Source organism: Cygnus olor, chromosome 1 (genome assembly GCF_009769625.2).
Source record: "Cygnus olor isolate bCygOlo1 chromosome 1, bCygOlo1.pri.v2, whole genome shotgun sequence".
NCBI classification, from domain to species: domain Eukaryota; kingdom Metazoa; phylum Chordata; class Aves; order Anseriformes; family Anatidae; genus Cygnus; species Cygnus olor.
This window is the reverse complement of record NC_049169.1, coordinates 55,945,523-55,961,689: the sequence shown is the minus strand read 5'-3', so window position 1 is coordinate 55,961,689 and position 16,167 is coordinate 55,945,523. Positions and strand designations below refer to the sequence as shown.

The following is a 16,167-nucleotide window of genomic DNA, read 5'->3' as shown; positions in this document are numbered from 1 at the left end:
GACAGGACCGTACACCTCCCTGCATCCCCAGCACCGCCTCCCCATCGAAGGGGACTGAAGGGCACGTTTGAGCTCTGCTGGTGGTTCCCAAAGCTGGGAGAAGCTGAAGCAACGTGCTCGTGCTGGATGGGGAGGCCCTGGGATGAGCTGCCCCACAGCCAGGTCTCAGGCCACATCCCATTACATGGGGAAAGGAAAGACACACAGACTGGAAGGGACAAAGGGATGCCATCTGGGCACGCACACTTTGGTATCCCTGAGTTTTAACATAAGCAGGGGACTTAGAGCTCTCACCAGGCTCCTGACTGAAACCTTTCAAGGAATTTATTGATTTCCTAGCAGCTCTTCACTATATAATTTTCCCCACGCTTGCATTGTGTTTGCATTGTGCTGTTTGCACTGGTTGTACTTTAGCACACGCTACCTGATTGAGCGAAAAAAGATAAAGGATGCAGCTCTCCTTTAGCTTCGGACGCACCGTGAAAAGCACAAGAAACCAGCATCTGCTGCCTTCATTACACCCCGACACCTGCAGACCCACAGAGGTCTGCACACAAGGCAGCAACCGTAAGGTTTTGGCCTTCTGCTAGCGCCACAGCAAAGAAGAAGAATTAAGTGAGCGTCCTGATGCAGAGCTAGCCTCCGTTTCCGTAACCAACCCTCTTCGCTCCAAGAAAATAGGAGTTACTTTACACCGTGACCTTCAGCCTGCAGGAAATGGCAAGGTAAGAGTGGAGAAGGAATATTTACAGAGAGGAAACAGCTGGCAAGGGGCCAGAGGAGTTTCTTCAACGTGGAGGAAGTTCTCCAGCTCCCAGTTTCGGTTTCTGGGACAGCTCAGAGCCACCACGCGGATCTCTGCTGCCTTCAGCTGAGAACATCAATCTAAAACGAGACACCTCCCCGGACAATAAAAGGAAGGGTGTGAATCCCTCGGTGAGCCTGCCCAGGAGGTGGAAACACGGCGTGTTTGGCCAAACCTTATTACAAGCCATGTTTGGCCTCTCTCCCCCCGGCCCCGCACACCCCTCGGCCACAGCGAGTAATTGCCTTTCCCCTTCGCCCGCGGCGCCATCGGCTGCCATGGCAACCGGGGACGACTTTCCTAAGTTCGGTCCGTTTTCAAGGGCGGCACGCGCGTGCCGGCTCACGCCGAGGGGGTGACTTCAAAACTCGGCTCGTCGGGGCGGGCGAACACGCATCCCCCTCCTCGCCCCCTCACAGCCCCTCTCCTCCCGCCTGCTGGCAGGGGACCTGCCCGGCCACACGGCATCCCCGGGGACACGGCAGCTCCCCAGGCCCACGCTGTCACCTCACAGCTCCCCACACAGAGCCCAGCCCTCCCACACCCAGCACAGCACATCCCCCAGCACTCTGCTGGGAGGCATCACAGCTTCTCCATTTCAGGTCTGCTTAAGTTGTGTGTGGGGAAAGCTTCACGTTACAGACAAACTAGCCCAATACCTAGCAGGAGCCAGAAGGCATGGTCCTACAACCTCCCCCAAACAAACCGCAGGTTCGTGAGCCATCCCCTCTTTTTACAGGTGACCCAGCAAGCAGGCAGCCACAAGACCCACCCCAGCAGAGTCAGCTGGATTTGAAGGCAAATTCATCTTCATAGAATCATGTCTCGGGTTGGAAGGGGCCTTGAAGAGCACCTAGTCCCATAGGCAGGGATGCCACCCGCTAGGTCAGGTTGCCCAGGGCCTCATCTAACCTGGCCTTGAACGCCTCCAGGGATGGGGCATCCACAGCTTCTCTGGGCAGCCTGTGCCAGTGCCTCACCACCTCACCAGGAGTAAAGAATTTCCTCCTAACCTCTAATCTAAATCTCCCCTCTTTTAGTTGAAAACCATTCCCCCTCATCCTGTCATTATCTGACGCAGCAAAGAGTCGCTCTCCATCTTTTTTATAAGCCCCCTTTAAGTACTGAAAGGCTGCAATGAGGTCTCCCTGGAACCTCCTCTTCTCCAGGCTGAACATCCCCAGCTCTCTCAGCTTTTCTTCATAGGAGAGGTGCTCCAGCCATCTGATCATCTTTGTGGCCCTCCTCTGGACCTCTTCTACCAGCTCCACATCCTCCTCGTGCTGGGGGCCCGGACCTGGCCACAGTGCTCCAGGTGGGGCCCCACACCTTCTCTGAGATCACACCAGAGTGGGAGCTCACAATGGACACAAGCCCTGACTCGTGGGAGAAGGCATTAAAAAAAAGAGAAATCTCTACCGCCTTTTCCACTGTACCACTTATTTTACACAAGAAATCATGAAGCCACGTCTAACAACAGGATGCAGACCCCTACCTGTGTTTCAGTGAGCTCTGGGGCTAGGGAAGGATGCTGCAGTTGAAATGCTGCCGAGCGTCCCTCCTGTTAAGGCACGGGGCTGCTGTAGCACAAGATGGTGGCAGCGAGCAGCTCATCTGGCATTCCCAAAACACCCTCTGAGGACTATCCTCTTTGATGAGATAGGGGGCAATTAAGCAAGGAGGCCATCTAGTTCAAACCAGAGGAAGGAGGGCCCACTGAACCAGCGCTCTAAGATCTCTGCTCCTCTGCAAACGGCCCAGCGGAGTTGTTTCGTCCCTCTGTGCGTGATCTCTCACCATAATTTCTCTTCCTAGCATCGGTGTTATGTGATTACATGCACAAGGACTTAGGAAGGGCTCCATTCTATGATAACGGAGGCTAGGCTAAAGAATACAGGGATGTTTAACTGCTAAAAACAAAGGATTAAATCTATGGACAGGAACCAAGAGATCTGCTTTGATTCCTGTAAAGCTATCTGCCTTGAATAAACTCTGTGGATACATTAGTCTCCGTCTAGCAATACATGACAAAAACAACTCGGGCCACCTACTGTCTGACCACCGTGGAAGCGGTGGAGGAAAAGGAGCTGTTGGAAATGTCCTCTGTTCCCTTTTCCCTGACATCCCAGCTGTGACTGAACCTCTCCCTCAAGCAACAACACTGCCTCATTTTGCTGTACATCCTCCCTTTCCGAGCAGCACGTGAAAATGATGCTGCATCCTTGCCAGATTCATTGCTGCCCAGGGGGTTAAATACAGCAACAATGAATTGACCAGTCCTGTTAATTTAATTCAGCTACGTGGGAAATCTGTAAACAGAAGCAGAAGCCATGACAATGCTATCAGAGGGCTCTGAACACACCATTGTATAATTTGCTTTTGGTTACTGCTGCCAACCGCGCAAGGAAGAGGAAATTTTCCTGCCGGATGTTTTACTTTTTTACTGTTTAAGCTCCTCCAGGTGAGAGGAAAGTACCACACAGGCACATCGGGTGCTCTACCCAGCCAACTATATTCACATGTAAGACGCTGAATTAGCATTCGACAAGATGACTTCCAGTGACTCCTGACCCAGGCATAATTCAATAGAGGGGGAAGTCGCCGTTGAGGCCCCCAGGGAAGCAGCACCTCTTCTGCTGGAACGGAGATCAGAGGTGTCTTATCCCATCCTTGCTTCCCAGTGCAGCCTTATTTCCACACAGCAGCTGTTCGAATGCAGCCTGTATGAAAATCACTGCATTTTCCGGCAGTAACTTCGTGCAGAGTTGCCTCCGCGATGAGCACTACGCAGTAACTACATAGAAACAGACCTTCCCAAGGGGGAAGCTGCTCACCCAACAGCCTCTGCACCCCAGGAGCACCCTTACGAGACAGAACAATACTTACCTAGGAATTAAAGTTGAGCAGTGGCCTATTAGAAAGTTCTCCACTACTTAGTGTGACCGTATTCATCATCAAAATCCTGCCCAGGAAGTCAGAGCCAGAGCGAGCCTTACAATGGTAGGAATTCACCCATAGCAGAGGAACAATGCCACATGTTTACTCTTGCTCAAAGGGCCCAGAGATTCAGGGACGGTCTTTAAAATCCCATTCTGGGAACAAAAGTAAAAATTGCTAATCCCAGAACGAAGCAGACAGATTACGCAACCCCTCAATCTTCATTGGAAAATCTCAGAAATCAGGATTCAAACCAGCAACCTGCAATAAGAAACTGCTCAGTAGGATGGCCACATGAACTGCATTTCAGACAAACCCTGACGATCAAGTAAAGCACACAAACCAAATAGAAACACTTGACACCACTGTGCCATCAAGGCTGGTCAATTCCTCCACTGTACTACATCTTTTTCAGAGTTTTTGCACCATGTCCTTACCAAGCATCAAATCCAAGAGAAGAAACCCCACATGCTACCTTACAGTAGGATCCCAAGCATAGAGATTTTCCGTTTATTTAGAGACAGACACACTACAGAGATCACAGAAGAGCTTGCTAAGACCTCGTCAGCAACAACGATGAAAAGGCAGACATTTGGCATCCTGGAAAAACTGAGCGCACACCGGAGCTGAGAGCCCCGAAAGCACGCACCTCGCGTAACGCCTGCTCCCGGGGACTGGTGCTGCTTCGGGCAGCGGGTTGTCACCACGTCCACTGCACCACTAGAGGATCCTCGCTCTGCGGGGACAGGACCACCGCCACTCGACTGCAACACCCACACCGACAGCTACTGAAAGCCGACAGAAACAAGAGCTTTTTTACCATAGGATGATAAAAAAGACCTGGCGAAGCGCTGCGCATTCCCCGCCCACGTGTTAAAATATGGGCTGGCTAGTCTTTTCCTTTTACGTCGATTTTCAGATGCCAGCGTGAAAAGGAAAGAGAACCGGATGACCAAAGGTGAAAAATAGCAGCTGGTGCAGGAAGGATGAGCACACACACTACAGAAAGCTGCACTGCAAAGCAAGCCAATCCCCCTACCAAACTCCAAGAAACCTGCCAAACCCTGTCCCATGAGGCTACCAAGACTGGAAGTTACTTCTTCTATGGTAAGTGCCTGCAGTAATCATGAATTCCAAAAATGAAACAAACGCCAAGCTCAAAAAAAAAAAAAAAAAAAAAGCAAAAACTATCTTCCTGTTTTCACTGGAAAGGTCATGCCTATTTAAGGAAACCTTCCCAAGCAACATGGACATGCTCCATCGACATCCATCAACTAACAGCCCAGAGTTAACTGCAGTCACTCATCAAAAAATTCCCGGTCCTTAAAACAGTCGTGGTCTGAGCTCTGAATCCAACCCGTGCTCCTCCTGGCAAGCAAAGCAGTCAGGAATAACTGATACTACTCAACATCAACACGGCAATTCACTGACCAGTAGAGGAGGAGGAATCTTTACTTACCCGCTTCAGCCCTGAGTAATAGGAGGAAAAAAAAAAAAAGAAAAACACAGAAAAAGCCTCACAGTGCCTCCATCTATTCTAGTCAACGCCTTCCCCATGGAGAACACCCATCCCTGAGAGCATCTGCACATCCGTCAAAAAGTCTGATTTAAAGAAAGCTCAGATATGTTCCCAAGCCAACAGAGAGAGAGATTGCAGGCCAAAACATAATAAAGCACCAACAATTTTTAGTGATGTAACTTTGTGATTTATCAACAGATAGAGAAGAGTTATTCTTCCAAATCTGCAATATTTAGCACGACCACATGACACCCCTGTTAAACTTGAAAAAAAGACAGAAGAGATGAGAAGATGGTGGTGAAAGGCAAGAATTCCCTTCTGGAAGGATGCAGTCAGCAGATAGTGACACACCGACAACACAGACCTAATTATATGCATTATTTCAACTTCCTGGCATGTTCCACACACACACACATACGTCTCATAAATGGATAACTGGAACACACACTCAAATGTTAGCCTTGGTCTTCTTCACCACATCCAAGCCCATCACAACAGCCCAGTTCTCAGACAAGACTAACTTGTGGGTCAGAAGTGGGAACTGGAAGGATGGATGGAGAGATGGGAACGTTAAGACAAGTTAAGTCACACTATAACCTTCTTTTTTTTTTAAAAAAAAAAAAAAAACAATCAAAATTGACTTTTTTTTCCTCTCCCTCTCCTCTTTTATGAAGTTTCCTCTGACCCACAATGGATGTTTAACCACGACGTGGCCAGCACTATTCACGAACGCTGCTGTCACCTCCTGCTGAATCCATCCCACCCTGGCAAACGATGGTCTTGCCTCTGTGACTGGTGGCTGTGACATCTCAGCCCACAACATGAGGTACTTGGCTTGAAGGCCTTTACTCTTAGGGGATTTGAACTAGCCCAGGAAGTCAGAAGTCTCCAAGAAGTGCTTAGGTATAAAGGGGATGGGGAGAAAAAGCTGTTAGATCCCCCTGCTGACATTAGCAGGTGCCAGATCTTCACTCACTGGCTACACATGAGCACTGGGAGGCCTCCTGCCCCATCTTCTCCTCTTCTCTTCAAGGCAACAAGAGTTCCTGAAACACATGTTGATGCACAAAGAAGGCACTGCCAGGTTGGTCTTTACCTCCTCCTGGGAAAAGGCAGTGGGATGGGGTGGTTTTTCTTCCGTTGCAGCTTTATACTACTTTCAGTGCTGTAGTCTGACAATCCAGGCCACAAGAGCAGGCATCCAGTCCAAAACCCTCACCCTGTTCTCCAGGGCTCTCTGCAGATGGCAGAGTCCCAGCCGCACGGCACATTTCTATACCTCATTTTCTCAGTACCATCCTCAGGTAACAAGAAGAAGAGAACAGAACCAAACGCTCGCGCAGAGCAGCAAAAAGCAGGCACTGATGGGATGCGCCAGCAAGGAGGGAGATATCAAGTCCATGATCACTCAAGTACTCCTCACCCAAGACATCCGAATCCCAAGTAGTAGAATCGTTTTGCTGTCTGAACGTGCTTCAGGTCGCTCCCGTCTCCTCCTGCTAGCCCCACAAGCACCCACGCCAGGACCTGGGTCCCCACGGAAGAAGCACCCATTGCTGGCACCCGTCATGGCCAGCTCAAAGTGCCTTGAAGACCAGAGGTGCCGGTCCTGGTCCTCCTCGCAGCCAGGATGGGGAGCTGGTCCCCATCCCTCCTGTCTGCACAGCAGCTTGCTGCTCATTAGAAGAGCAAAAAATATTTATTTATTTATTTGGTTTACTTAAAAGGCAAGGTAGCTACATTCTCTGCTAGAATAGCATTTCAATTGCGAAAGTCGAGAGCTCCGCATTTAAAAACACCAGTTACAGCTATCCGTGCAACTCCATTCGGTTTCCTATAAGCAAATAAGATTATATGTAATTTTTCCTGACTCACACCTGATTCAAGCCCAGCTCTGAGAAGAAACAGTGGCTGTGCAACATGCTTCTCCATCACTGCAGAAACTGAGAGCCACAGGGGTTTGGAGCTAAAGGCCAGCAACATCCCTTCTACTTAGAAAGTTTGATTTCAAACCTCACTCATCCTATAAGGTCAGTTTCTTTACGATGCTGACCAAGTAACTTAGTTCAAGCTTTTCCACTTTTTTTTTTCAGATGAAGACTACATCACTTTTTATTTGCCTAACATGACACGTTTAGAGATCAGCCTGTGGCAATGGTGGAAGCTGTAGAGAGCTGCAGATCAAGTGTTTAAACATCAAAAGAAACCCATCAGCTACAGTAAAAACAAATAAAAATAGTAATGAAAAAAATCAGGTTGCAGGTGTCAATAGGATTTTTGCAAAACTGGCCGCATTACCAGTACCTCGGCTCCTCATTTCCTACAATAAAAGATAATATACCTTTCCTACCTCTGAGGAAAACAGCAAAAATAAGATCATTAGTATCTCTGAAGCACCCACGCTACAGTGGTGAGTACCACAGAAAAGACCATTAAAAATTAATAGTTTTGTATTCAGCGCATGGTTTAGATTATCTGCAGTAAATACGGTTCGGGGTCATGCATTAGATGAAAAGAAGAAATGAAATATTGAACAGCTCTCAATCCCAAGCCTGAACTCACACCCATTTTAAGCGATAACAAAACTCCTGCTAGATTTAATAGCGCTTCGGTGAGTGCTATCCATTTGAAGCCCTTAGAGATGAAGTCATCTACAAAAACCTAAAGCGTGCGACCGCAAGATTCAGACCCCACGCGGTGCCTTCTTGTCACATCACAAGAGACATTCAGATCTTGACAGAACAGCAGAAGCGAGGTCCATGTTTCACTGCCTCAGTTTCCCCCATGATCTGGATCAACATCACAGAAGCTCCTGCTTCCTCTCCTATGTCCCACCAGCCCCAGGACAACATCTGCCACACTGTGCAGCCACCTTCCATGTCCTTTGGGATGCCCCATGGTTGAATCAGACTCTGCTGTGACCACAGCACGACCCAGTGCTCCTTCCCCAGCCGAGCCTTTTGGATTCCTACGTGTTACCCCAGGTTGTGTGCCTGGTCCCACTCACGGGACCAAGAGAAGCATCACTTAAAAGTTGTCTTTGATCCCAGAAGCCACCACAGCTCCCTCAAAAGCTGAGCTTCCCCAAGTGCCTAGAGCCCAAGGACAAGGCGAAGCACCTACAAACTTACTCCATCCCCATCCAGCTTCACTCCAAGGCTACGCAGGGCTTTGGACTGGAAGCAAACACAGGAAAGGGGCCTCTTGGAAAGAATTTTAGTCTGGGATAGGAGAATAAGAAAGGAAATGGAGAAGTCCTTTAACGCACGCTCTTCCCTTCATTTCTTCTTCCCATGAGAAGGATGCAAAGCCACAAAAGAGAACAAAAAAAAAAAAACCAAAGCGGGGCAGGAACTGCTCAGAAGCACCCTCCCATGTGCTGCCGTCCAAGAGCAGCATCCCATCTGCCTACACCGCCTACAAAACCCAGGGCTGGAGGGAGAAGGCACCCAGCAGAGCCCGGCTCTCCCAGCGCCTCGCCAGCCCGCCGTGGGCAGCAGAGACTCTCGTAAAACCGACATTTCCCACCCCGCCGCCAGCGCGGAAACGGCAACCTCCAGCAGCAAATTATAGGCCCGGGATCGCAGCTCCAGCCCCTTCCCAGCCCACACGGCAGTAAATCAGGCCTTGCACGTGAAGCCTTGGCGGGGTCTCACTCCGGGGCATCGCACCCCGCGGCGAGGGCCGCCCCGGGTGCCCGCGAGGATCCCCCCTCCGGCAGCAGCAGGGGCAGAGCTCTGTGGAAAGCCGCGGCGAAAAGGAGCGCGCTGCAAGAAACCTGAGCTGCATCCAGATCCCAGGGCCTCAAGGCCTCAAGGGAGAATATTTTGATATTTGCAACACGCAGGAACGCCACATAAGGTTGCTTCTTTAGCCTCGCTATTAAAGGAAATTTAGCTACATACAGCCACAGGGTAAAAAGCGCCGCCGCTTTTTTTTTTTTTCCCCTTCCCCTCCCCTTAAATGGCGCGTGTTTTTCCCCATTTCTATGCTAAGTAATACTTAGCATTATTGCCGAGGTAATTACGAGCAGATAAAACCCAAGAAAGTCATAAAGAAAAAAAGCAACAACCGCTTCTAGCCCACACTCTTTGAAGCAAGCATCCAATTTTCCTGCACAGCGAACTCTCCTAGACAAAGGCGGCGACAAGCAACGGCAACGGGAAGGCGCAGCCACTTTACCAACATCCCACTGTCCTACACAAGAGATGCGAGCGCGAGATCTCACGGCCTCTTTTCCAATTGCTGTGAATCACAGGCCCGCCTTGCCCACGCTCCGAAGGTTAGTAGGTGGCAGTGGTAGAGCTGATTGAACATCAATGCCTCGCTGGGTGAGCTAGCGGAAACGGCACTGCTCTACCCAAACAGACGCTGGATCGGGCTCAAATTCAGCTGCTGTCCCTCATTAAACAACGGGACTTTTCTATACAACCTTTCCTACTTTGCAGCTACTTAAATGCATCACATCGTAGAGTCTCGTTTCCCTCGGTCCAACCTCCGAGCTGCTGCGGGTGGTTTCAACACATGCCATACGTACGCATGACGAGCCAAATGGGAACGGCTCACAAGCGTCTTCCTAAACATCCCGGGCATCATCCAGAAGCGAGAACTCATCCTGGAAATGTCAAGATGCAATGGCCCCTTCTCAGAGAAACCAGGGACACGGTCCCAGAGGTACCCCAGCAGGATTTTGCAGCACAGCCCAGCAACGGCGTGACAAGGGGCGCTGCGGGCCAGGATGGCCGTACAGTCCAAACCCCGCAAGGACCAAGGCCTGGCGTGTTGCAGCCTTTCCAAAACGTCCTGCAGGAACAGAGGCTTGCTTGTGAAAGAGAAACAGGGGCAGTGGGGAGCATCCTGGGGAAGAATAGCTCGTATTCTCAAAGAATATCACGTCTCTCTCAAAATAGCACTTTCCTGAGTTTAGAAAAGATTGCAGGCAAAATTAAATTTACTGGAGAGCAAAGGCAGCTAAGGCCCAAAACACGGTCAAGCAGCTCTAATCCCTAAACATCCGGGATTATCTCATGACAGCTACACTCCAGCCTCCATTCAATAGCACTGTAAAATGTAGATCAACAGGATGCTTCAATGAACTGGAACTCGTTACCTCTAATTGCTTCTCTCACTTCACTTCTGGACGTCCCTCTGATCCCTTATCCACATCGTTTCAAAAGCACACACGGAGAGGTCAAGTAATACGCAAGACGGGCAAATCAAATAACAGGTTTCCAGTCGGCCAAAACACCGGCCCTTCTCTTTTACTTTGTATGAAAGTTTGGGTTTGCCCCGCGTCAGGAGACAAGCCAGCAGCACACACCGACGGGTTTTAGAGCACTTCCAACCGATGTGACCCCAAACACCCTCCCGAGGGGCAGAGGTCCCTGCCCAGCAGCCCAGCAGCTGCTAGCGATAGGCTTATTTTGCAAGCTACCAGCGACCCGTCCTTCGGCTGCGGTCTCCGGGGGGCCTGGACCACACGCAAAGCCCAGCTCAGTATCACTTCCACACGTCTCCCACCACTGCCCAACCTGGCTTTGGCTTCCCTCCCACTAATGCAAATGAAGCAGTTAATTTTTTGTTTTATTTTATTTCTATTACCGCTGCCTCCTTTGCCTCTCCTGCGCCCTGGTTTTCCCGCTGCCACCAGGCTCCCTGCAGGAGAGCGGCTGGCAGCCCTCGGTGCAGCCACCACGTAGCACCCAGCTGCCCCCCTGAAAGCAGAGGTGTGAACCCCAAATGACAAAGGACGAGGTGGGAGGCCTCCTGGCGAGGTCGCTGGGTGGAAAAGAGGACGGAGAGTACTTCATGGGACGTGCCCCGGAGAGCAGCACGCCGGTCTGAGCTCAGCTGCGACAGCGAGGTCGGCAGCCCCAGCAAAAAGGGCAGGGAGAGCCCAGGCTTTCTGCACAATGCCAGCGCGCTCGTGTTTCTCAACGGGAACTCTGAAAAGGACAAATTAACCAGCATATGTGTACAGCTGGTACACGCGCTCAGAAGGAAACCATCTCCTGTAGAGCCAGACCTCTGTTCGGCTTCCAGCCTCTCAACTCCGGCCATCACCTTTGAACACAAACCTCTGAAACCCAAAGAGAAATACCGACAGAGCCTGTAGGGGTACTAAAGTATCCTGAATACTTTACTCGAGCTTTCCATTTTCCTGAGTATGGCAGGAAAAGAGCCAACTTTAAAGTGCTCTCAGCATCTCTGTAATCCCAACTCCAAGCCTGCGCACCAAAAGTTTTCTTTGAACCGGAGATTTTCTAAGTCCTCCCAGACTGTCTCAGGTAACTCCTAACACTCAAATATTTAGGAAAAAAAAATAAGTAAGACAAAAGCAAACAGAGAAGCAACAACAAGCTAGAAGGTGATTGATTCATTATGCCTCAGCACCCTGGCAATAGTCTGTCCAAACAGCATCCCAGGAAACCTCATCCTGGGTCCGAGGCAGGGGTCAGCTTTTAAAGACTGGAACTGCATTTCTTTTCTGAAATGTGGCTCCACATGTCTTTATGAAAATGGCCACACTGTGAATAATAAGAGGGAGGAAAAACTAACCTGACTGCACAGCGTTTCCGTGATTTACTGGAACTAGACGTTCTCCTCCGTGAGATTTAAACATACAGATTTCCACAGGGTCACTCGCAGTGCAAAAGCTGTTATTCACAGACCCCTTCTGCTTTATGGTCCCCGTCAGCCCTCTTACTTGTAAAACCCAAACCCATCTTTGGAAACTATTAGCGGATTTGTTTCTTGCCCTCCTCTGAAGCACCATTAAAGGGCCATAGCTTGAACTGGGACAACAAGTGGAGCATGCTGGTGCTCTTGCTTGTATTGATATCCCTCCTGGGTATGTAGCTAGTGTGCTTTGCTTGAGGTTAAGCAGACGGCTAGATTTCAGACCAAACAGGAATTTTCTCCCCAGTCAAATTGGCAATAGCTGCTGGATCCCTGCCCTCTCCCGCTGCAGAAGCCTTCGCTCTCATCCTGGGATCAACCAGGAATCTCCATCTCCCCAACCTCCCACCACAGCACCGGCAACGACCCTGCTCCTCCCTTCAGTCCAAGGTTTCCCACCTTCATCCTAGAGGGATTCAAACTGGTAGAGGGTGTTAAAGAGCGTCTTCTGGCTCACAGCAGGAGGAGAAACAGCGTGGATTTTCTTGCAGAGCAAAGACTTATGGTCTATTACATCATTATTTACAGTCGCGGGGGACTGATCTCAGCAACACCAGTCATTTTTATGAACCCTACGCAGACCTGCCTGAATGGCAACACAAAGTCACTCGTCACTGCCTTTAGAAGTTGACAGGGACTAGATAAGGTATAGACCTGAAGCTGCACTAACAGCCTTCCCTGACCAGTCATGTTTACCACTGCAGAAGAGCAATTTTCCCCCAGGTACTCAAGGGTACCAAACACAAGTCATTCTTGGAAGAGGAACAAGGATCGGCTCACACTTTGCATCTCAGTCCTACCACACTGCTCTCAGACACAGCTTTAATTCACCAGCCAGACTAGACCTCATAACAAAGCCAAATCAAAATTCACCTTGGGTACTGAATGGTCAGTTGATCAACTCGTTCAGCCTTGTGCGATACAACCAGAAAATAATTCAATAGCAACTTCCTACAGCAGCGTAAGCTGGCTGGTACGCTTCCAGCACCCTGATGGCGAAGGTGAACACTGCACCGAGGCATGACACCCTCATCTGCAGCTCCAAAGAGAAAGAAGGGACCCGTTCCAGCTAACCACAACATTTCTTTCCTCCTCTAAGTCTCCTCCTCTAAGAGACTTTCAAAGACGAGATCCTCGCAAGGGTACTTCCATCTGTGCAGCAGTTGACCTCTTCCGAAAAGCAGCAAACACAGCTGCATCAACAACTGCATTTGGGTGCAGTGACTTAAGCCAATATAACTTTCTTCCCCTCTGTTAGGGTCTATTTTTACCCAGACCAGCAAGCTGATCCAAATGATTCAACTCATCCAAGCCAGCAAACAGAGCCAGCACCTAGCTAGTATCTAAACAGTTAAGAAGCAGCAGTACCTTTGGGGCTGTTCTTTTCCAAAGCTTACAAACACATCCAAATACTTCCAGGAGACATTCCTGGCTGGTGGTATTCGATTTTTGCCACTTACAGACCTCAGGGAGCTAAAAAGCAGCAGCTTGCGCTGGACCTATTCCTCCCACGCCACGATTAACTAAAGTATGTCCCAGAAGCAGATAGCAGCCATGATCCGATTTGTCCCAATCCCAACTCAAGCAGCTTTACACCACCCTCCTAACAAGATCAGCACTGGCCAAGCACCGTTTATCCAGCCTGATCAGAGATGGATTAGATAATGAAACCCTAACTGCATAAGCTGTCTGAGCACGCTCGCCTGAGACAGCAGAAAACAAGCAGCCCAAAACATTTAAGGGATACTTCAAGCTTAAAAGCACGCTCTGCTCCAAGATCTTAGTAACCAGCTACTATCTTGTCTTCCTGCGGGCTAGGTTTGATATTTCGTGTTAACAGACTAAGAAAACACCACTATTAGTCTTACAGTTGCATCACTAATTGCTATAGCTAAACGATTTCTTTCAGCAATAGAAGCCGTACACATGTCCTGAGCCATCAGTATGTACGAGTTATGCATGGAAGGAACCGTAGCAAGCACGGCACCCCGGGATTCCTCCCAATCAGCCTCGAAACACGAGGTCACGGAGTTTACACAGCAGCAGCCTGTGGCTCTGGAGCAGGAAGTAGAAAATTGACAGGATCTGCAGGAAAAACAAGGTACAACAGTTGCTGGTGTTATTTCCAGCTTCCAGAAAGCCTCTAGTACATATGAAAAAAAAAAAAAAAAAGAATAGGCTCTTTATTCCTCTCGTAAGCATTACGTACAGTTAAACGTAGAGAATTTGCTAAAAAAGAACCCGTTATTTTCAAATGAAGTACTTCTAAAGTCAACACTATCTGAACAGAAATCCTCATGAAAGGCCACCTTATGTTACGCTTTGACTTTAAGGTACAAAGATATAGGATTTCAAAACATTAGAGAACACATCTTCCTGGCGCAGAAATTGTTCGTACGACTGGCTTCGACTTCGGCGTTTTGTGCTTACAACCTGGACCAGATTCTCCAAACAAACCAACCACTCTCCTTAGCCCTAAAAAACGTCAAGTGAAACTTCTGGCCAAAATAGAGCGCATGGGTGCTCCATTGCCTATGTACACATACATATCAGATGTTCATCCTTTACGTTGAAAAGACTGAAGAATCTTTTCATGTGCATACATACAGAAAGATGACAATTACACCAAGAACATCAAGTAACTACAGTATGGGGATCCTGGTCTGAAGACCGGTTATATTGACCATAAACGTTTCATTTTAAACCTGGACTTTATTCATCGCATTTCTCTGCATAATTTCTCTGCTGTTTGCCAGCGTTTGACATGGAAACCCAGCCTGATGTTCTGCTCGGAGCCACAACTAATCCCTGCTACTGCTAACAGGGCTGCACACTGCTGCGTGTGCCTGCTGTGGGAGTCCCACGTCTGAACGCTGCGATCTTACTACCGCGTAGCATCCACTGAGCAGAGAGCAAAACGCTTTCCTTCGTTTCAGTACTGAGCAGAGCCTTTGCTGGGTATAGAAACGGTGCCAGCTTACGTGGAAAAAAAAAAATAATAATTTTAAGACCAGCTGAAGTCCCTTTGTAGGGATCTCCAGTGGATGTACCGGCCTGTGTCGATACCAGAGGGTTTAGCACCAGTTGCAATAAATGGGTGCATCTCCTCCGCAGGTCAATGGGTGCATCTCCTGCGGGATGCGTGCCCCCAGAGCTGGGCAGACCTCACACCACCGTGCTTTTGCCCATCGTAATTCCCAACCGCACAAGGTGTGGGTGCTCCCTGGGCTCCTTCTGGGAGCGGGGTGTCAGAGAAGCGTTGGCTCCAGGGACGTCGGAGCCGGGCGAGCTCCACGCGGGGTGTGAGGCCAAGGCGGGACGCGGCGACGCCATGGGGACACCCACCCTGTTGGCACCTCCAGCGGGAGGTCTTTTGGGTGGCACCTGGCCTCGACCTGACCCAAAGGGGTGCAAGGAGCCGGGATGGGCGAACCACGCCGCATCCCTGCGGGCGAAGCACCCCGAAAGCGGACAAAGGCGACCCCCACGAGGGGTGCCCGGGGGGGGGGGGGGGGCTGCGTCTCCGCTGCCCAGCCCGATCCTCCCCCCGTACCCCCGGCTACCTGCATGCCGCCGCCCTCGGCCTCCGCCTCGGTCCGCAGCCTCTTGCTGTGGCCGCCCTCGGCGCCGTCCCCGCCGGGCATGGGCTGCTCCGGCTCCGGCTCCCGCTTCACGCCGCGGGCGGCCCCGCCGTTACCGCCGGCGGCCAGGAGCTGCGGCTGCTGCTGCGGCTGCTGCTGCTGCTGCTGCTGCTGCGGGGGCTGGCCGCCCTCCGCCATCCGCGCCGCCGGAGCCCCGGCCGCCCCCCGCCGCGGTGGCCCCGCTGTCAGCACGGCGCCCGGCCCCGCCGGAGGACGACGACGACGACGACGACGACGACGACGAGGAGGAGGAGGAGGATCGGGGAAGGGGACGGGGAGGGGGGGGGGGGGGGCGCCGCGGCCCCGGAGGCGGCGCGGGCGCGGCGGGCTCGGAGCCACCGGAGCGGCTCGGGCACGGGGAGGGGCCGAAGCCCCTCGGCAATCTCCGGAAGCGCCCGCCCGGGGAGCCGAAGCCGCGCGACCCCCGCTCGGCAACCTTCGGAGGAGGAGGAGGAGGAGGCGGGCGGGGCGAGAGGGGCGGGGCCATAGGGAAAAGGGGGCGTGGTTATACGAAAGGGGCGGGGCCGCCGCGGGGAGCAGGGCGGCCGGGAGCGAGGCCGCGAAAATGGCCGCCGGGGGCCGGCTGC

At 51.0% G+C, this 16,167-nt stretch overlaps 1 protein-coding gene across 18 annotated transcripts in view; it reads right to left on the bottom strand.

The window, feature by feature from the left end:
* The window catches only part of RBFOX2 (RNA binding fox-1 homolog 2), a 167,974-nt gene extending 152,168 nt beyond the window's left edge, over positions 1–15,806 (bottom strand). For 4 of the 18 annotated variants that reach the window (XR_005816235.1, XR_005816236.1, XR_005816234.1 and 1 more), the window contains exon 1: positions 15,503–15,802. Coding sequence is in view for 12 of the 18 variants with exons in the window: in XM_040544899.1 (XP_040400833.1) it covers positions 15,503–15,718 (216 nt within the window). In the remaining 6 variants the exon portion in view is untranslated. Of the gene's footprint in view, positions 1–15,502 lie in introns of all 18 variants that reach the window. The other 14 variants (XR_005816233.1, XM_040544897.1, XM_040544898.1 and 11 more) reach the window with 9 other exon arrangements.
* Positions 15,807–16,167: the final 361 nt, after the last annotated feature.